This window comes from Mesoplodon mirus, assembly GCF_964341445.2.
Source record: "Mesoplodon mirus genome assembly, chromosome: 10".
NCBI classification, from domain to species: Eukaryota; Metazoa; Chordata; class Mammalia; order Artiodactyla; family Ziphiidae; genus Mesoplodon; species Mesoplodon mirus.
In genome coordinates this window covers 39,228,294-39,249,802 of record NC_138986.1, presented here as the reverse complement: position 1 = coordinate 39,249,802, position 21,509 = coordinate 39,228,294, and the positions used below count along the sequence as shown (strand labels likewise).

Here is a 21,509-nt window from a genome sequence, read left to right as displayed (position 1 = left end):
GAACATGCCTCTTGAAAACATATGGCATATAGTTATGACTTCAAAAAAAGTTAGTCCTCCCTTTCCACTAGAAAGCTCTAGAAAGGCATGCCTTTGAAAGGCAGATCATCCTGTTGTGAATTCTAGCTTCTTCTCATACTACTAGCTATATGGCTTTGGGTTTAACTCTCTAATCTTGTTTTCTTTTAATAAAAGAGAGATAATAAATCCAATCTCAGAAAGTTGTATCGATTAGATAAATGGCACCTCTTCCACTGCCTTGCAGTTATAGATTCTCCTTCCCTGAATATTCTCTCAGTACCTAAGAGTACGTGCTGATGACTGCATAAAGATTCTCACAGTCCTACTCTTAAGGTTACAGTCTAGTGGGAGGAAAGGAAGGATCCCATGTACCAAGTGCAATACACAGTACATAGTTTCTTTTATCTTTATAACAACCTTGGAAATAAAGTAGTATCAGTATCCACATTTTTATACAAGTCCAGCTGAGTTTCACAGTGGTTAAGAACTTGTCCAAGGACACCAAAAAATAGAGGTGGAGTAATCTTCAAATAATGTTTGTGTTTACTTCAGAAAATCAGTTGCGTGTTTCATCAGTCTGCAGCTCTTTCCTATATAATAGCACTGTACATTTATATATGCTATACTGCACTGCCTCCAGCTTTAGGGATTGCTCATACTTCTTTGAGGAAACTATCTCATTATCTCCTGAACTGCATGGTTTAGCAACATGGCACAGAAATTCAGGCTAATCTACAGTGGAAAATAGTTTGTCTAGCTCCTGAAGTCAATTTAGGAGTATATTCAACATACGTATCTTATAATGGTCAGAATAGCCTCTGAAGCAACTTTCAACCCCATAAAATGGAATCAGAGCTCTTTCCAGCCTTCAGTTCATCCCATCATTAATATTTCAGGATTTTACTAAACAGTGAGAATTCCAATACTCTAACAAGCCAACAAACTCTTTTGAAACCTTGTAGCAATATTCAAATAACCTACTTTACAAAAGAAACAAGCTTTAATCTTATGTCTGAACAACAACGTAAAAAGTAAGTCTATGAATTAACAAGTCTCAGGATAACATACTTAAACATTACTGCAAAACACAGCGCTGTTCTTGGCCATCAAAGTTTAAATAGAAGATTCTACATGCCATGATTATGTTACAAATGTTGATAAGGGGCATTTTATAGCATTGTTTTTTAGATAGAATACATTCATAAACATGGTATCAATTGAGAAATGACTAGTCATAAATCTATTTCTGAGCAGTGGGTAATTAAGAGAAACATATGAAATAAGTAGAATTATCCTCTTCATCTTTTTTTTTTTTTTTCTGTGAAAGGCCCAAATCTGGTTCCAATCAATGGGAAGATCTTTGCAAACTCTACCTTTGCAAGACTGATTAGAAAATTTTTTAAAATCCCACAAAACAACAACAAAAGTGAAATCTGTTGAATAATATAAGTTTTTCTCCAAATTATTTTTCCAAATTCTCTGCCAAAGCAAACACATGGTACGTGTTAGTCAGCTAGGTCTGCATCAATTCATCAGTTGTATGAACTGCACTGATTTTGTTGCCAAACCTATTACACTAAATCCCACTGTTTTTAAAACCTGACTCCAAACATCCTCTAAGCTTGTAGAACATTCTAAATGTAGCTTAAATGTACACTATTTTTAAATTACTTTTTTAAAGCAAACTTTGGGAATATTCCTCTTGGATAGATCCCACATTATAAATTCTTTTTGTACCTGCTAACAGAAATGTACAATATAAACTTTTGTTCTTTTGGCACAAAGTATAGAGAAAGGGAAAAGTTTGTTTTCTCTATTTTTGTTAAGATTTTATTTAAACATTCCCAAAAGTAATAGAAGCTGTTAGAATAGTTTGACAAGAAATGTTATCAGATAGTTGGAATTGAGAATTTTAATATACAAATGTGTACTTTATTCTTTCTCCCACAGACTCATGTCACTGAAAAGGTCACTTACTCTATCACAAAATAGAAATTATTCATTCATCCTATGATGATTTTAACCCTCATGTAAAGAACATTATATTTATTGCTGTCCCTGATCTTCAAAGATAAGGTTGATAATGAGGATTACCATCTCCTTGTTTCTGAAGAAAAAAGACCTAGAAGAGAACAATAGCTCTTTCCATGAATAAGCATAAATTTTTATTATAGCAATAAAAAAGTAACTATTTAACAGACAATGTGAATCTGCTACAATTTTCAAAAGGTTTTATTCTCAGTTTATGCCACATTCTAGTCTTTAATTTTAAATTTTTTTTTTTTTTTTTTTTTTTTTTTTTTTTTGCGTTATGTGGGCCTCTCACTGTTGTGGCCTCTCCCGTTGCGGAGCACAGGCTCCGGACGCACAGGCCCAACGGCCATGGCTCACGGGCCCAGCCGCTCCGCGGCATGTGGGATCTTCCCAGACCGGGGCACGAACCCGTGTCCCCTGCATCGGCAGGCAGACTCTCAACCACTGCGCCACCAGGGAAGCCCTTTAATTTTAAATTTTAAATTGAGTAAGTCTGCAATTCAAGATACCTGAGATTTATCTACCTAATCTGAATATTATATAATTTAAGGTAACATTATATGCCAACATCTCAGTGATTAAAAAACTTAGAAGATGGGGCTTCCCTGGTGGCGCAGTGGTTGGGAGTCCGCCTGCCGATTCAGGGGACACGGGTTCGTGCCCCGGTCCGGGAGGATCCCACATGCCGTGGAGCGGCTGGGCCCGTGAGCCATGGCAGCTGAGCCTGCGCTTCCGGAGCCTGTGCTCCACCACGGGAGAGGCCACAACAGTGAGAGGCCCACATACCGCTAAAAAAAAAAAAAAAAAAACTCAGATACTTGAATCTGTTCCCACCTACTCTTTCTTCCCACTGGTTAAAATGGATGAACTCTTTGTTCATCCCTTGCTCTTAGCAAATGCCAGCTCCTCCATTTGCTTTCTAATATCTACTCTCTCCAACACAAGAACACTGCTTCCACAATACTCACTTCTCTCTCCTACATCATCCATTTTCTCCCCCATCTGAATTGTTCCATCAACATATAAAAATGTTGTTCTCCTAACTAAAGAAAAGGCCTCTTGCCATCATTACTCATTTCCTCCTTCAGTAAACACTCCATATACTTCTTTCCCTTTAGAGGAAAACTCCTCAGAAGACTGTTTCTGCAAATTCTGTCTCAAATCCACTCTGTTCAAGATTTTCTCCCACTACCCGCTGAAGCTGTTGCTGTTGATAACCTTCATGCCGGTCAATGCAATGGCCACTTCTCAGTTCTTGTATTACTTGATCCCTCAGCAGCTTTCCACACAACTGGTCACACTCACTCTGCTTGTAAACATTTTCTTTGCTTCCAGGTCACTACAATCCCAGTTATCTTCCTTCTTTTTGGCCCTACTTTTTACTCTGAAGTTTCCTCTTCATCTCTCCAACAACTGCTGAATGCTGAAATACCCAAGGCTCAATCCTTGTATATCTTTTGTGTCCTCACTAATTCCCTTTCATCCAGTCTCTATTATAACTCATGTTTCCCAGTATGGCCTGAACTTCTCCCCTATGCCTCAGGTCCAACTACACAACACATCTCCACATGGATGTCTAATAGACATTTCAGTTTACCATATTCAAAACTGACCTCCTCATCTCTATCCTCTCTGCAAACCTGCTCTTCCCATGTCTGTTAAGGGCAACTCCATAACTTGTAGTAGTTCAGAGAAAATGCTTTACAAAGTTTTCTCCCACAATTCATGCTGAAACCACAGCAAATACCATTAGCTCTACCTTCCAGATACATCTAGAATCAACTACTTCCCACTATTTCCCCCATTAGTCACTATTCCAAGGCCCCTGAATTATTGCCACTAGCCTCCTCTGGTTTCTCTGCTTCCACCCTTTCTCCCCTTTAGGTTCTTCTCAACACTGATAAAATATGTCAGATCATGCACAATTCTCAAAATCCTCCAGTAGCCCTTTATCTCACTCAGAGACAAGTCTAAGTAATTGCAACAGCTACAAGTTCCTATGAAGTTTGGCTCCCTGTGCTTTTGTGATCTTATCTTCTACAATCCCATGTATTTACTGGGCTCTAGTCACACTGGCCCCCTTTATGTGGCTTGAATTTGCTAGGCATTCTCCCACTTCAGGGCCTTCATAATTGCTATTTTCTTTCCTGGAATCCTCATTTGCTACGTAACCCCATGGCAAGTTTCCTTCAGCTCCTCCCAGTTTTAACTCATATATTATCTTCTCAGAGTGTTCTGCCCTGAGCATCTTATTTAAAATTGTAATAGTCCCCCTGAACACACTCTGTCCCCTTCCCTTGGTTTATTTCTCTTTAGCATCATTATAATTTAACATACTGCATAATTTACTTAGTTAGTTTAGTTTCATTTCTGTCTCCCACACTTCACTTTGCAAGTTCCAAGAGGGCGAGTTTTTTAGTGTTATTTACTCCTATCGACCTGATACCCAGAGAGTTGTTTCAAATATTATAGGGGTTCAATAAATATTTGTGACATAATTATATAAGTAAGGAGTAGAGTCCATGGCGATTAAAAGCACAGATTTCAGTGTTAGGAAGACCTGGATATGAATCCCTGCTCTGCCTCTTACTAAGTAACTTACCTTGAACAAGTAATTTTTCTTAGCCCCAGTTTACTCATTATAAAATGGATATAATGATACTTAGCACTCAAAATTATTTTTATAAGCTTGAAAGGAAATAATACAATTTAAGCAAAATAAAAGAGAAAACATCACTTTTGCAGTGATTCATAGTCACTATCAATAATGAGTAATAAAATGAGATTGTCCAAATATATATGATAAATTGTAATTGCTTTAATTGACGACTAAGTTAATTATTTTAATCATTTCAAATTTACTCAAAAATTATTTTTCACTTTATAGTGCCATTTGATACTCATTAAAAGATGATTAAGAAAATTACAGCACATTTCTCGCAAGTTTTGAATTATAAAATGTAGTTTTATAAATAAAAGTTTTTTAGATATACTTTCCATAAAGAGCTCCATGTTCAATTTTAAAATGTAATTATAGTATTCAACAAGGACATTTTAAAATAATAAAATAAATGTAGATGTTAATCATTTTGGTTAGCTCCAAACTTACAATGAGCTTTATTTTATTTTACTTTATTTTATTTTATTTTTTGCGGTACGCGGGCCTCTCACTGTTGTGGCCTCTCCCATTGCAGAGCACAGGCTCTGGATGCGCAGGCTCAGCGGCCATGGCTCACGGGTCCAGCCGCTCCACGGCACGTGGGATCTTCCCGGACCGGGGCACGAACCCGTGTCCCCTGCATCGGCAGGCGGACTCTCAACCACTGCGCCACCAGGAAAGCCTACAGTGAGCTTTATTTTAAAGTTGGTCCTCATTTTGTCTGATGGTCCAAGGCTGTTGATCTTACAGCAGAAATTTCTCCCACCATTCTACTTACCCATAGGATTTTCCCACCAACCTACCTTCATTTCCATTATAAAGAGATTGCACTTGACAAAACCCAATACTGGCTCTGTTCCCAGATACATGGATTTCTACTTTTCTTAAATTTCTCCGTCTCCTTACCTCCCAGTATTCACAATTCACCAACTTAAGCTCCAGGAAACTCAAATACAACTCTATTCCACAAAAACATTGAGGCCCCTTGATCTGGTCTACTCCTCTTATTAGATAACTGGAAAAATGAAGCACAGACATATCAAGTGGTTCAAGTTCACAAAGCTAGTCTATGAAAAAGTTGGACCTTGAATCCATTTTGCCCAATAGCCAACCACCTGCTTTGTTTGGAGATTTTTTTTTTTTTACTTTACTATATAGCCTCAACTATCTTCTCAGCTTTACTCTAAAGCCAAACATCTTAACTGTTATCTTAACACATATATGTATGGTTCTAACAAACATTTTACTGTTGTTGAATAAGGTGATTGGAACATTCCATGTTCGACTGAATATTGCTTTCTGGCTATCTATCTTATAGTTTTAAGTTATTGGTATGGAAAAAGCCTGGGAAATGTAAATGCGCTTCAGTTATTAAGCATTTTAACTTACATTTTAAATTGTAATGTAAAAATAAGCTGGATGTCCAACAATTAGTTGTTTGAATTTTTTAATAATTATTATTTTTATGGGGTATCTTATATTTGCCAACCAATGTTCTAAGAACAAAAATACGTGCTCTGGACCAGATCCCAACAGAACATGAACTTGAATGGAGGTCTAACTCCAGCTCTTTCCATTTGCTGCAGTAATACTTAACTTGTTTACTTACCAGGAAGAACATTGTCTACTTTCTATGTGAAGAAGGATTTTAAGATGCAATCAAATATATTCATTCCTCTCTTCCCTTTGTGCCTCAAAATACTGAACTCATAGCTCACCTCTAAACAAACTTTTTCCAAGATTTCTGGTTCAGATTATGTTGGATAGTGTCACAATTTGAAAGAGAAGTCTTTTTAAAACATACTATTGTAACTTTTACCCTAAAGTACATGATATTTGTGTCTAATTTTGACTCCAAGCAAAACAGTTTGTTCATAAGTAATGCTGCCAGTTATGTAAACTGTTAACTAGACATCAGAGGATCTGTGTATTCAGCAATAGTACCTTTATGGAAGAGAAAGTAACCTTCCATCTCTTTTTGTACCAATACTGGTACAGTAAATATATTAAAATTGGCTGGTGTTGGTCTCTATTTCAAATAAAGTTTGTTATGCAGAAATGACTAGGTGGACATTATAAACAGCAATCATATCTTTCTGATTCTCTATTAAAATATGCAACTAAATAATATCATTGATTAGGTAATCCTCTGAGAGCAACATCAAAAGTTTTTTTTAAAGTTTGCATATTTAAAATATTAATGGAAATTTTAATATCCTTATGGGAAAAATAAGTCAGAAATGTAAATTTTAGTCACTGAGGAAGACCCTTCAGTGAGCATGCAGCTCTTAACTCCAAACGGAATGTGATACTTAATGCATGATTATATATCTGCTTAGGCAACATTGGAATAGATAAAAATAATCATAGGAGAATCTTAATAATGAAAAATAATGTCTTAACAGCTTAAATTTCTGAAATCCACCCCTCCTTGACTATGTCAGAAATGTTCTACCTGCTTTTGGCTCACAGTTTAGGGTTACATATATGGAGAGTTCTGAGTTGTTCAGAATCTACCAGGAGTCATGAATTGATTTTGTCTTCACTTCTATCTTACCAACTGTGTAAAATGATTTTTTTTCATCATATTTTAAGAACTTTATGGTTTCTTTGATAATAATTCAATAGCATTCCTCTTGTTAAACCACCTTGATTCAATTTTAATATTTTAATGCAAAACAAGATTTTTATCTCTTAATGAATTAATCATTTTTATCTCATGATTAACAGCATAATCAATGCTATTTATACAATGGATGGGATTAAATGTCCACAGTATGTTTATAGTCAGAGAGCATTTTGAGAAGAGAGTAAAGCAGGAAATGATACTAACTCATAGCAGTAGTAATGGCTAACAGAAGTTCATACTGTGTAGCAGGCAGTACACTTCATGTTTTTAATGTTTTAGTTAATGCAATCTGTTTCAGAATATTATGAAGTACATGCTTCATTGTATCCATTTTGGAGATGGAGAAACTCAAATACAGAGAGGTTAAACAACTGGCCCAAGTGGTAGAGAGACAATTAGAACCCAGGCAGTTGAAAACCAAAGACTGTTCTCTTAACTACCATGCTCTACTGCCTCTGGGGTCTTTGGAAAGAACATGAAACACAGATTCTTCTAAAATAGGAGAGAAGAAACTAATGGGTGATATCATAAGTGTGTACAGAAGTGGAGGGGAGAGAAGTTAAGTACTCACTTGATAACTTGCATTTTCTCTGTAAAGTAAAAGGCAATATCATCTGTGGATGATTAGGTATTTGGATGTACAGCAGAAAGTTTAAGGACCATAGTACACTCTTAGAGACACCAGACCAGGCAGCTTAAGTACAATTGTGGCCATTAATTAGCAACCTATTCCCCAAATCACCTTCCCTACATTATCTTAAATCCTTACAGAAAACTTTACAAGGTAAGAATTAAATGGAAACTGAGGATCAAAGAGGTTAATAGTTTGTTCAAGATCGCTCAGATAGTAAGTGCTGAAGTTGGGTTATGAATCAAGGTCTGTCACCAATGTCCATGCTCTTCCACTCTGCCACACTGCCTCAGAAAATAACGGAAAAGGGGACCACTGGAGGCAAGTAGAAGTAATATTGAGAAGTACTGAGGGCACAGCTTAGAATGAAAGTCATAAACTGTTGTATAACATCAATATGCATATGTAAGCAATGTTCCACACCAACACGGGTAGTTTTTGAACCCAAATTGGAAACCGATGTAACTGCTTTCAATTGTGGCAGGAAAATAACTGGTTAGGTGAGGACAGTGAAAGCACGAGGAGTAGAAGAAAAAAGTAGAGCCAGGAAAGAACTGTTTAATTGAGAGAAAGTGGAGAGGTTGTGGCCATGAGGACAAATGTCAGGTTGAGAAGAAGAAACAACGGGAGACAAATGGAAGCAGAACAGGTATTGAAGAGAGAGTGAGATCTCTGAATCTAAGATATTTGCAAATGGAGGAGTTCAATAAGGTTTGACTGGAAGCAGAGATATGCAAATTCTTAAGCAACCATTTAATGGTTTTCACACATTTGTGCATACCTAGAGACTGTGGCTTGCTTACTTTAGTTAATTCTAGTGCCACTACTAAGACTTCATGAAAGATTATTTCAGTTTTTATAAGTTAAGAGCCTTATAGAATGATCGTTTGCTCTCCTTGAGTACTGATGTTTCAAACTATGAAATTTTTTTAAATTCCAACTTTTTGATGTTTTAGAACTTTATTAAAGGTGGGCAGTTCTTCATCTGCATTTGAAATTCTATCAAATATACTGAGTTTCCATTCAGTGGCTACAAAGTCCAAAGTGGAGGCAGTCAATCACCCTGTTTGGCTGGATCAACCATCATCACTGGACTTGGACAGTGTAGACCACAAACAATAAGTTTCTACTGCTAGAACTTGGCTGACAACACAGCTTCTGGTAAAAAAATAATAATTCAAGGTTACAAGTATCATATTACAAATAATCATTTTTAACCCCATAATCCAAGTTGTTGCATCCAAGCAACTTTTTTGAGAACATCATTCTAATACCTATCTCAATTTACCAACAAATTAATGTGCAAAATTTATTCTAGTTAACTGTAACTGCCAGTGAAATAGAGACACAGGTGTAGAGAACCAACGTATGGACACCAAGGGGGGAAAGCAGGGGGTGGGGATGTGTGATGAATTGGGAGATTGCAATTGACATATATACACTAATATGTATAAAATAGATAACTAATAAGAACCTGCCGTATAGCACAGGGGACTCCACTTCGCTGTACAGTAAAAACGAACACAACATTGTAAAACAACTATACCCCAATTAAAACAGAAAACAAAAAACTGTAACTGGGAAGACCTAAATAGTTACTCAGTTGAAACTTCTGTCCTGACTACTTAAGGTCTCTGAAGCAATAGAAGATCTTGACATTACTGCTTGATTGACCTCCTGATCAGTTTTTAGAGAACAACCTGTCTTGATTTGACTCAAAAAACGTAAGTACAGGGGCATAGCAGTTCCTTGTGGGTTTAAACTAAAACAAATCACTAGCAGGATTTTCCACTGAGTGTGTATTTTTTAAATGATTGTCTAAAATGACGTATCTATTCCAGAAAATGGTGTGTCATATAAGGCAATGTCATTAATGATTATCAGAAATGCACTCCCGTACAATGAGACAATGGTTCTATACCCAAGCTCTACTGTAAGAGGCAAACTTTTATACTGAAAAATATTTTAAGAGATGTAGTTTTTCCTCATCTCCTTTCCTCTACAAGCATAATAAGCAGTAAAACTTGGTGAAGGCTAAAATAGGTATCTCAGGCTTTACGATCCATATCCCTGAGTATACCAGATAATCTTTTAACACTGATTTTGTAATGTTCTGCCTTGCCTGGTTTTTAAATATTATAAAGAAATATGTTACTACTACTCTTCTTGGAAGATTAATTCTCCTTCAATCCTTAATGCTATATCCAATCCTTAAAACATCCATGTAAATTCTTTCTCACAGTGAAAATTTTACTTGTTGAACTTTCTTCTATTACAATGTAATAGAACTTTATATCTTGAAATAAAAATATATACCCTCCACAACAGGGTTAACTACTTAACCTGGTAATATCTTACATACATGAGTACATGACTTCAGCTATTCAAAAAGCAATGGTAATTCATTACCACATCCTCCTTAACAACCGAAAAGATGAAGCAAAAATAATCTTTAAAAGTAAAATCACAGGTTTAAAAAATAGCAACTGTTTTTCGTGCTGTATAACATGGAGGTAAATGTGACCTACTTAGAAACTTTTTTAAAAAAAACAGATTCTCGGGCTTCCCTGGTGGCGCAGTGGTTGAGAGTCCGCCTGCCGATGCAGGGCACACGGGTTCGTGCCCCGGTCCGGGAGGATCCCACATGCCGCAGAGTGGCTGCCCGTGAGCCATGGCTGCTGAGCCTGCGCGTCCGGAGCCTGTGCTCCGCAACGGGAGAGGCCACGAAAGTGAGAGGTGCGCGTACCACAAAAAAAAAAAAAAAAAAAAAAAAAAGACCAGCCCCCAGAACGTTTGCTTTGAAAGCCAGCCTTGCGTACTTTCAAGGGACGCAGAGAGCTATAGGAAACAGACTCCACTCTTAAAGGGTGCACGCAAAATCTCACATGCTCTGGGACCCAGGTCAGAAGCGGTAATTTGAAAGGAAACTGGGGCTTCCCTGGTGGCACAGTGGTTGAGAGTCTGCCTGCCGATGCAGGGCACACGGGTTCGTGCCCCGGTTCGGGAAGATCCCACATGCCGCTGAGCCTGCGCGTCTGGAGCCTGCCTGTGCTCCGCAACGGGAGAGGCCACAATAGCGAGAGGCCCGCGTACCGCAAAATAAATAAATAAATAAATAAAAGGAACCTGGGTCAGACCCACCTGCTGGTCTAGGAGAGTCTCCTGGATAGGCGAGAGGCAATTGGAGCTCACCCTGGGGCCACAGATGCTGACAGTAGCCATTTTGGGGAGCTCGTTGTACCACAAGCACACCGGCGCTGGCCAGCGCCATTTTGGAGTCCTCCCTAGAAGCGGGAACCTGGCCCCGCCCACCAGCCTGTAGGCGCCAGAACTGGGATACTTCAGGCCATGTCACTCACCCGACAGGCCACCTGCATTAGGAACCCCTGACCTCCCAGCCACCTGAGAACACAGCCACCACACGAGAGGGCCCGGGACCGGCCCCTCCCACCAGTGCACCGGCACTAGCCCCAGGACACCTGGAACCTTCAGGTAGCCGCCAGGATCTGCGTCCACCGCCAGCAGGGCAACTCCAATTCCAGGAACCCCAGGGAATTACAGCCAGAGACCTTGGGACCCTGCTCCACCCACCCGGGGGTCGGCACTAGGCCCTGGACCAGCCTCGCCCACCAGCGGACCAGCACCAGCTCAGGAGCCCCGGGACCTGGCTCTGCCCACCACAAGGCTGGCACTCTCCTCAGGTTCCCGCCTTACTCACCAGTGTGTGGACCCCAGCCCAAGGATCCCTGGGCCCCATCCCCAACTTACCAGTAAGCAGGACCACGGCAGCTCTGCGGCCCGCCAGAGCTCGGTCCTGGAGTCTCTGACTACAGGGCCCTCAGGCTCCTGAGTCTGTGCACTGGCACGTGGGGCTGGGTCCTGGGCCCTCTGGTGGGCGGAGCCACGCCCAGGGGTGCCTGTGGGTTCTGAGGGTCTTAAGGCAGCCCATTCTGCTGGTGGATGGGGCTGCGTCTCTGCCCAGTTAGTTGCCTGACAAGCATCCCAGTACTAGCACCGAAAGGCTGTTTGCTGGGGTGAGGCTGTGTCTCTGTGCTAATAGGCAGGAAACTCTCCAGATCAGCTAGGTCTGACCCAGTCTCCTTTCAAATTACTGTTTCAGACCTGGGTCTTAGAACATGTGAGGTTTTGTGTGCTACATTTAAGAGAGGAATCTCGATTTCCCCCAGCCCTCTGGGACTCCAGAAATTAAGCGCTGCTGGCCTTTGCAGCCAAACGTTCTGGGGGCTCATCTTCTTGGTGCAGGAACCCCGGGCTGGGGCACCCAATGTGGGACTCAGACCCCTCACACCTTTGGGAGAACCTCTGTAATTTTAATTATTCTCCCGTTTATGGGTCACCCACTTGTGGTTATGGAACTTAACTATATCAAACTCTGCCACACCTACCCATGTCCCTGTGGTTCCTACTTTATATCCTCATTTTTCATCCATGGTTTTTCTGTAAATAGTTGTAAATTTGCTGTGACCATGCAAAGAGGTGAGCTTATGGTCTTTCATCCAGTTCAAAATAGGGTTTTAAGTTTTTCCGGGTACACATAGCATCACAGGCAAAATTTTGCCTTTAGTACAGAAAAAAAGTTAACTGTAGACAGTCATACATTCTCAATTTTATTTTCTCGTTAAATAAGTCAAGTTTTGAATGTTAACTATTATCTAGTTTCTCTGAAATATTTTAGGAAATACAAAGATGCATACAGTAGGGTTCCTGCCTTCGGAGACCTAACCAAACAGTTGAGGAGACTAAAAGATATGAAACAGAGAATAATAAAAGATAAAATAACAAAGTAGTAAATTAAGTTCAGTTAGTAGGACTTCAGTGAATGCCATATAAAATCTTTCCATTGCTTTTATTAAGTAAATATATTTTATTAAGTATATTTTCTCCTATGAGATGAATATGTCTGAACCTTCAATCTATATGATGGGGGTTGTCTTTCAATCCTTATTTGCCTAGATTCTGTAGTTAGTATTATATTTCTCCATCAGTATATAAATATCACTGAATGACCTCAGGCCTGTTGAATTTTTATTGCCCTCTTCCAGATCAGATTAAAAGGAAAAAAAATTCAAATAAATATTTTATCACTGTAAGCACTCTATTTAGTGTAATAAATTACATTCTGCATCTTGCTATCAAAACTCTATTTTCTGAAGTTTCTTTAAACTCAACTCTTGTATCCTCAAGCCATTTAAGAAAAGATGCAGGATTTAAACAAATATGAATAAAAATAAGCTCATTTCAAGTAGAGAATCTATAAAGTAACAAATTTTAATATTTTTTAAAATTTACAAGTGAGAGATGAAAGAATTAAATTCTCCAGTTTTCAAAGGAATGTAAGACCACGTAATAAGAATAAGATGGAGCTCTAAAATCTGGGCAGGTGTTGAAGAATACAACCCCAGATAGGAAAGCTGTTTGATATGGTACAGGTGATTGTGAAAATGCTTTCACACACACACACACACGCACCCACTTATTTTCTGTGAATTACTGAAACTGATTCATTACAAACAACATCAATAGCTATGCATAACTACTCTGAAAAGTTTAAAACCACTGAAAAAGAGAAAGAGAATTAGCTGTCTGATCCCAAAAGCATTCATCTTCTGCTCCACTGCAAATAGCATACTTTGACAAGTCTGTGTGCTCTGTGGGCTAAAACACATGAAAGATTTTGAAAATGTAAATAATTAAAGAAACCCAAAATGTATTCTTATTAAATTATTTAAGGGTAAACATTCCAAGAGATCCAATTTCTCTCATATTACAAGTGTCTTTATAGAAACAGAAGATACATGCAGGCCATATTTGGGGTTTGAGGGAACCTCAAATTCTTTAAAAACCACTTTGAAACTTCAAATCAAACACAATCAGCCAAGCTAGAATCCAGGCACATCTCTAAAAGAGCAACCATTGTCAAATTCTCTCAGATGATTCTTGGAAATCACGTCAAAGGAAACTAAAACAAAGAAAAATTCAAAAGATGATTAAAATTAAGATCCAGCTGTTGAGCTGATCTTTTCCAAGTGGCAAAAACATAAAAAAAAAATCAAAACTGAATGGGAACACCCTAATCATTAGGATATTTTAATTCACTCTGAAAAAAAATCTTGCCCATCAGTAATGTATTAGGAGTCTAAGGGTATGATTTAAGGATACTAGAAACTGGTGAGAGAGAAAGAAAGAGAGAGAGAGAGAAAGCTGATGATTTTATTAAAAATTGGTTACATAAGCCAGTGGACATGAATCTCTTTAATGTAATTGAAATAGAGCAGAAAGGGATTAGCAGGCCAAACCGAAACCCACTAAAAAGACATCTGTAATTGTCTTTTAAAATCTGTTACAGGCAAGAAAAAGAAAAACCACTTCTACTTCCTGGCCACTAAAGCATAGAAAGCTGCATCTGAAATAAGTGAAAAAAGACAGAATCCTGAAAGTAGTTCCTATCTTAATTAGCCTTAAGTATCCTCTGTTATTATAGGAAAAAGTGAAATCATTAGTTTAACCAACATATATAAACACCCACTAACATTAAAAATTATCCCACTAATTGAGCTAACTCCCAATCTAGGTATGGAAAATTGAAATACTTCTTCATTTTACAAAGAGAAATTCAAAGATCAAGGTTCAAACTCCAATAATTTAAGCAAATTTCATAAGGAACTGAAACATTTGTGTAAAATAAGGTAGGGTCTAAAGAACAATGAAAGAGTTGCATCATTTCAGTTGCTTAAAAATATTAAAATATATTTTTGGCAGGCTGTTTTGTTCCTTATTTAGTTTTAAAGGTTCTATAGATAATTTTGAAACTATCTCATCACTTGAAATATAAGAGTTTACTCTTGGTATTTAAATTGCTTTACTACAAAATGTAAGACGGGACATAGTTTCAACAGTTTAAAATATAAGACTGGAAAAGCTTACCAGTGATCTTGATAACTAAGATGTTATACTTTATTAGCTAAGGGCAATATTGCCAATTATAAAATGTTTATTTGGTACCTGTGTAAGACAAGTCTGAAAAACCATACCTTTTAACTTCCCAAACCTTAGCATTCTAGTAAGGAAGACAGAATTGTACCTAAAGCATGAATCAACAGCCTTAACTGGCCCTCGCCCCTGGCCTGCCAAGGTGTTTTTTTAGTCAGATCATTATTCCCGACCATTTTTAATTTCCTCTATTCTAATCAAGTCTCCAATTTTCTCCATAACCTGTACCAGGTTTCCCATTTAATTATCAACAAGTGACTGTGTCTCCTGCCTAGCAAAGAAGTACAAGCCCTGAGACACGGACTGCAACTCCCCACAAGGAATCTGGAAACCTGCTTCTATCTGTGCCCATCCTCTCCTCCTGGCCTATGGATAAAATAAGGAAAGGAAAGGGGCCTCACCTCTTATCAAGACCAATACCTAACCTGTGTGCTAAAGCCCCTTCTCTGCTGCTTTACCAAGAACTCTTACTTTTTGTGTTCTCCACTTGCCCCATTTTTCTATCAGTATTATAAACAGTCTTAAATGTCTCTCATCTTCACAACCTTCCCTCAAGTCCCCTTTAGCTACTGTCCTATTTCCCTTCACGGCAAAATTTCCCAGGAGTGTGGCTTTATATTCATTATTACCCTTCTGCAGTCTGAGTTCTATTCCCAAATATTCCCTTATATCAAACATCCACTAGAGTAATCAGTGTACTCCATATTGCTAAATACAGTAGCTACTTTTCCGTTTTCATTCTGTTTGAGTTTTCAGCAGTAAAAGCCAAAACAGTTCACCACTCCTCTTGGAAACAATTTTTCTTTAGCTTTTGCGATACTGTACGCTCTTAGTTTTCCTCCCACCTCCCTGCACTCTGCTTTTAGGATTCTCTGTCGACAACTCAATCGTTTTTGCCCAGGCTTTAGCCCTCTTCTTCTGTACATCCACGGAGGGGATTACTTTGTCTTTTATAATAACACATTTCTAATAATAAATGGGATAATGGAATTAATTTTTTACAGATGAAAAAACTGAGGCTCGGGAGGCCTTCAAGATGGCGGAGGAGTGAGACGTGGAGATCGCCTTCCTCCCCACAAATACATCAGAAATACATCTACATGTGGAGCAACTCCTACAGAACACCTACTGAATGCTGGCAGAAGACCTCAGACCTCCCAAAAGGCAAGAAACCCCCCCCCCCCCACGTACCTGGGCAGGGCGAAAGAAAAAAGAAAAAACAGAGACAAAGAATAGGGACGGTACCTGCACCAGTGGGAGGGAGCCGTGAAGGAGGAAAGGTCTCCACACACTAGGAAGCCCCTTCCCGGGCGGAGATGGGGGGAGGCAGGGAAGCTTCAGAGCCACGGAGGAGAGCGCAGCCACAGGGGTGCAGAGGGTAAAGCGGAGAGATTCCCGCACAGAGGAACGGTGCCGGCCAGCACTCACCAGCCCAAGAGGCTTGTCTGCTCACCCTCCAGGGCGGGCGGGGCTGGGAGCTGAGGCTCGGGCTTCGGAGGTTGGATCCCAGGGAGAGGGCTGGCGTTGGCTGCATGAACACAGCCTGAAGGGGGCTAGTGCGCCACAGCTAGCCGGGAGGGGGTCCTGGAAAAGGTCTGGAGCTGCCAAGAGGCAAGAGACCATTGCTTCAGGGTGCGCGCGAGGAGATGGGATTAACAGGGCCTCTTAAAGGAGCTCCAGAGACGGGCGCAAGCCGCGACTATCAGCGCGAACCCCAGAGACGGGAATGAGACGCTAAGGCTGCTGCTGCCGCCACCAAGAAGCCTGTGTGCAAGCACAGGTCACGCTCCACACCTCCCCTCCCGGGAGCCTGTGCAGCCCGCCACTGCCAGGGTCCCGTGATCCAGGGAAAACTTACCTGGGAGAACACATGGCGCGCCTCAGGCTGCTGCAACGTCTCGCAGGCCTCTGCCGCCGCAGACTCGCCCCACATCCCTACCCCTCCCTCCCCCTAGCCTGAGTGAGCCAGAGCCCCCGAATCAGCTGCTACTTTAACCCCGTCCAGCCTGAGCCGGAACAGACGCCCTCAGGCGACCTACACGCAGAGGCGTGGCCAAATCCAAAGCTGAACCCCAGCAGCTGTGCGAAGAAAGAAGCGAAAGGGAAATCTCTCCAGCAGCCTCAGGAGCAGCAGATTAAATCTCCACAATCAGCTTGATGTACGCTGCATCTGTGGAATACCCGCACTACTTTGTGTGACTTTTTTCTGTATAGCTTTGCTTTTACCATTTGTCCTAGGGTTCTGTCTGTCCGATTTTTTTGTTTTTTTAAGTATAGTTTTTAGCGCATCTTATCATTGGTGGATTTATATTTTGGTTGGAATGCACTCTTTCTTTTTTTTTCTTTTTATTATTTTTTAATTTTTTTATTTTTAATATTTATTTTTTATTTTAATAACTATATTATATTTTATTTTTCTGTCTTTTTTTTTTCTGCCTTTCCTTCTGAGCCGTGTGTCTGACAGGATCTTGGTGCTCCAGACGGGTGCCAGGCCTGTGCCTCTGAGGTGGGAGAGCCGAGTTCAGGACATTGGTCCACCAGAGGCCTCCCGGCTCCACGTAATATTAAATGGTGAAAGCTCTCCCAGAGATCTCCATCTCAACGCTAAGACCCAGCTCCACTCAACTAGCAGCAAACTACAGTGTTGGACACCCTACCAAACAACTAGCAAGACAGGAACACAACCCCTCCCCCATTAGCAGAGAGGCTGCCTAAAATCATAATAAGGTCACAAGCACCACAAAACACACCACCGGAGGCGAACACAGGCATAGCCTCATCCTACATAACACAGGCACCAGTCCCCTCCACCAGGAAGCCTACACAACCCACTGAACCAACCTTACCCACTGAGGGCAGACATCAAAAACAACGGGATCTACGAACCTACAGCCTGCAAAAAGGAGATCCCAAACACAGTAAGTTAAGCAAAATGAGAAGACAGAGAAACACACAGCAGATGAAGGAGCAAGGTAAAAACCCACCAGACCAAACAAATGAAGAGGAAGTAGGTAGTCGACCTGAAAAAGACTTCAGAGTAATGATAGTAAAGATGATCCAAAATCTTGCAAACAGAATGGAGAAAATACAAGAAACGTTTAACAAGGACCTAGAAGAACTAAAGAGCAGACAAACAATGATGAACAACACAATAAATGAAATTTAAAATTGTCTAGAAGGAATCAATAGCAGAATAACTGAAGCAGAAGAACAGATAAGTGACCTGGAAGATAAAATAGTGGAAAAACGACCACAGAGCAGAATAAAGAAAAAAGAATGAAGAGAATTGAGAACAGTCTCAGAGACCTCTGGGACAACATTAAATGCACCAACATTTGAATTATAGGGGAAAGAAAGGGACTGAGAAAACATTTGAAGAGATTATAGTTGAAAATTATAGTTGAAAAAATCAAGAATATAGTTGAAAACATGGGAAAGGAAATAGTTAATGAACTCCAGGAAGCACAGAGAATCCCACAGAGGATAAATCCAAGCAGAAACATGTCAAGACACATGTTAATCAAACTGTCAAAAATTAAATACAAAGAACAAATATTAAAAGCAGCAAGGGAAAAACAATAAATAACATACAAGGGAATCCCCATAAGGTTAACAGCAGATCTTTCAGCAGAAACTCTGCAAGAAAGAAGGGAGTAGCAGGAAATATTTAAAGTGATGAAAGGGAAAAACCCACAATCAAGATTACTCTATCCAACAAGGATCTCATTCAGATTTGATGGAGAAATTAAAACCTTTACAGACAAGCAAAAGCTAAGAGAATTCAGTACCACCAAACCAGCTTTACAACAAATGCTAAAGGAACTTTTCTAGGCAGGAAACACAAGACAAGGAAAAGACCTACAATAACAAACCCCAAACAATTAAGTAATATGAACATACATATCAATAATTACCTTAAATCTAAATGGATTAAATGCTCCAACCAAAAGACACAGACTGGCTGAATGGATACAAAAACAAGACCCATATATATGCTGTCTTCAAGAGACCCATATCAGACTTAGGGAAAAATACAGACTGAAAGTGAGGGAATGGAAAAAGGTATTCCATGCAAATGGAAATCAAAAGAAAGCTGGAGTAGCAATTCTCATATCAGAAAAAAATAGACTTTAAAATAAAGACAATTACTGGAAACAAAGAAGGACACTACATAATGATCAAGGGTCAATCCAACAGAAGATATTAACAATCGTAAATATTTATGCACCCAACATAGGAGCACCTCAATACATAAGGCAAATGCTAATAGCAATAAAAGGGGAAATTGACAGTAACACAGTCATAGTAGGGGACTTTAACACCACAGTTTCACCAATGGACAGATCATCCAAAATGAAAATAAATAAGGAAACAGAAGCTTTATATGACACATTAAACAAGATGGACTTAATTGACATTTATAGGAGATTCCATCCAAAAACAAGGCAATACATTCTCTTCTCAAGTGCTCATGGAACCTTCTACAGGACAGATCATATCTTTTATTACAAATCAAACCTTGGTAAATATAAGAAAATTAAAATGGTGTCAAGTATCTTTTGCAACGATCACACTATGAGACTAGATATCAATTACAGAAAAAATTCTGTAAAAAATACAAATATGTGGAGGCTAAACAATACACTACTTAATAACCAAGAGATCACTGAAGAAATCAAAAAGTACCTAGAAACAAACGACAATGAAAACATGATGACCCAGAACCTATGGGATGCAGCAAAAGCAATTCTAAGAGGGAAGGTTATAACAATACAATCCTACCTACAGAAACAAGAAACATCTCAAATAAACAACCTAACCTTAGACCTAAAGCAATAAGGGAAAGAAGAACAAAAAACCCCAAAGTTAGCAGAAGGAAAGAAATCATAAAGAAATAAATAAAAAAGAAATGAAGGAAACAATAGCAAAGATCAATAAAACTAAAAGCTGTTTCTTTGAGAAGACAACCAAAATTTATAAACCATTAGCCAGATTCATCAAGAAAAAAAGGGAGAAGACTCAAATCAATAGAATTAGAAATGAAAAAGGAAAAGTAACAACTGACACTGCAGAAATACAAAGCATCATTGGAGATTACTATAAGAAACTATATGCCAATAAAATGGACAGCCTGAAATAAATGGACACATTCTTAGAAAAGCACAACCTGAACCAGGAAGAAGTAGAAAATATGAACAGACCAATCACAAGTAATGAAATTGAAACTGTGATTAAAAATCTTCCAACAAACAAAAGCCCAGGACCAGATGGCTTCACAGACAAATTCTATCAAAAATTTAGAGAAGACTCTGGAACTGAGCTGTCAGGGGAAGCAGCTGGACCTAGTTGAGCAGAGAGGACCCATGGCTGAACACTTTAAGGAAGCAAGTAAATGTATGGTTTGCCTGAATTATCTTGAAAACCCCATGTACCTGAAATGTGGATATGTCTGCTGCTTCCAGTGCTTCGATTCACTGCAGAAGGAGGCTGATGGGGAGGGTTTATTGTGCCCCAACTGCTCTATGGTCTCACAGAAGAATGACCTCAGGCGCGCTCTCAAGCTCGGAGCTCTGGTTTCAAAGGTTAAGGATTTAGAGCCCCAGCTGAGAGCTGTTCTCCAGATGAACCCAAGGATGCAGAAGTTCCAAGTGGATGTGACCTTGGATGTTGACACAGCCAACAAGTACCTCATCATTTCTGAGGACCTGAAAACTGTCCGTTGTGGGTTTTTCAAGCAGAAGAAGAGGTCCCGGACCTGAGAGATTCAGCCGTACAACCTGTGTCCTGGGATTCCCTCTGTTCACCTCTGACCGCCATTACTGGGAGGTGGACTTGGGGTCCAGCCAAGAATGGGATGTGGGCGTTTGCAAAGAATCTGTGCGTCGACGAGGGAAGACTCAACTGGCTCCAGATCTTGGCTTCTGGACTGTGAGTTTGAGAAATGGAGATGTCTTCTCTGCCCACACTGTGCCTTCCACTGTTCTCAAGGTGAGCCCCAGGTTACATCGAGTGGGGATTTTCCTGGATATGAATATTGGGATTGTTTCCTTTTGTCACGTTGGTGATGGATCCCATATTTTTACATTCACTAAAGTTTCTGCTGGGGAGCCACTGCGTCCATTTTTTTCTCCTGCATATCCGACTGAGGATGATCAAAGCTTCCTGAGAATCTGTCCTTTGATGAGTCTAGGCACTGATGGTCCTCTGTGGAATCCAGGGCAAAGCAAATGAAACTCTGACTATGGAAACATGGATAGGAAATTCTTGTGTACACATAGCTGTGAATGGGAATGTTCCTGTTTGCTACACATATGGTACAAAAGTGTAGCAGAAGATTATTGAACAATTCATGAATCATTAACACAAATTGTATTAGGGAAAATTACATTTCCAGAATTAGTGTTATAGACTTGTTTATTTCTATTCCAATTATTATGTTCTTTCAGATCAATTTCCAAATGTTTTCTTTTAATTTCCTGTAAGCTTAACTTAGTGCATGATGGAGATTATAAACTAAATAAAGT

At 39.5% G+C, this 21,509-nt stretch overlaps 1 protein-coding gene across 1 annotated transcript; it reads left to right on the top strand.

The window, feature by feature from the left end:
- Nucleotides 1-20,348: 20,348 nt before the first annotated feature.
- LOC309811116 (ret finger protein-like 4A) lies at nt 20,349-21,216 on the top strand (the record flags this gene model as incomplete). The annotated part of the gene is given in 2 exon segments (XM_082633699.1): nt 20,349-20,738; nt 20,740-21,216. Coding segments are annotated over 2 exon segments (867 nt in total).
- Between the last annotated feature and the right edge of the window lie 293 nt (nt 21,217-21,509).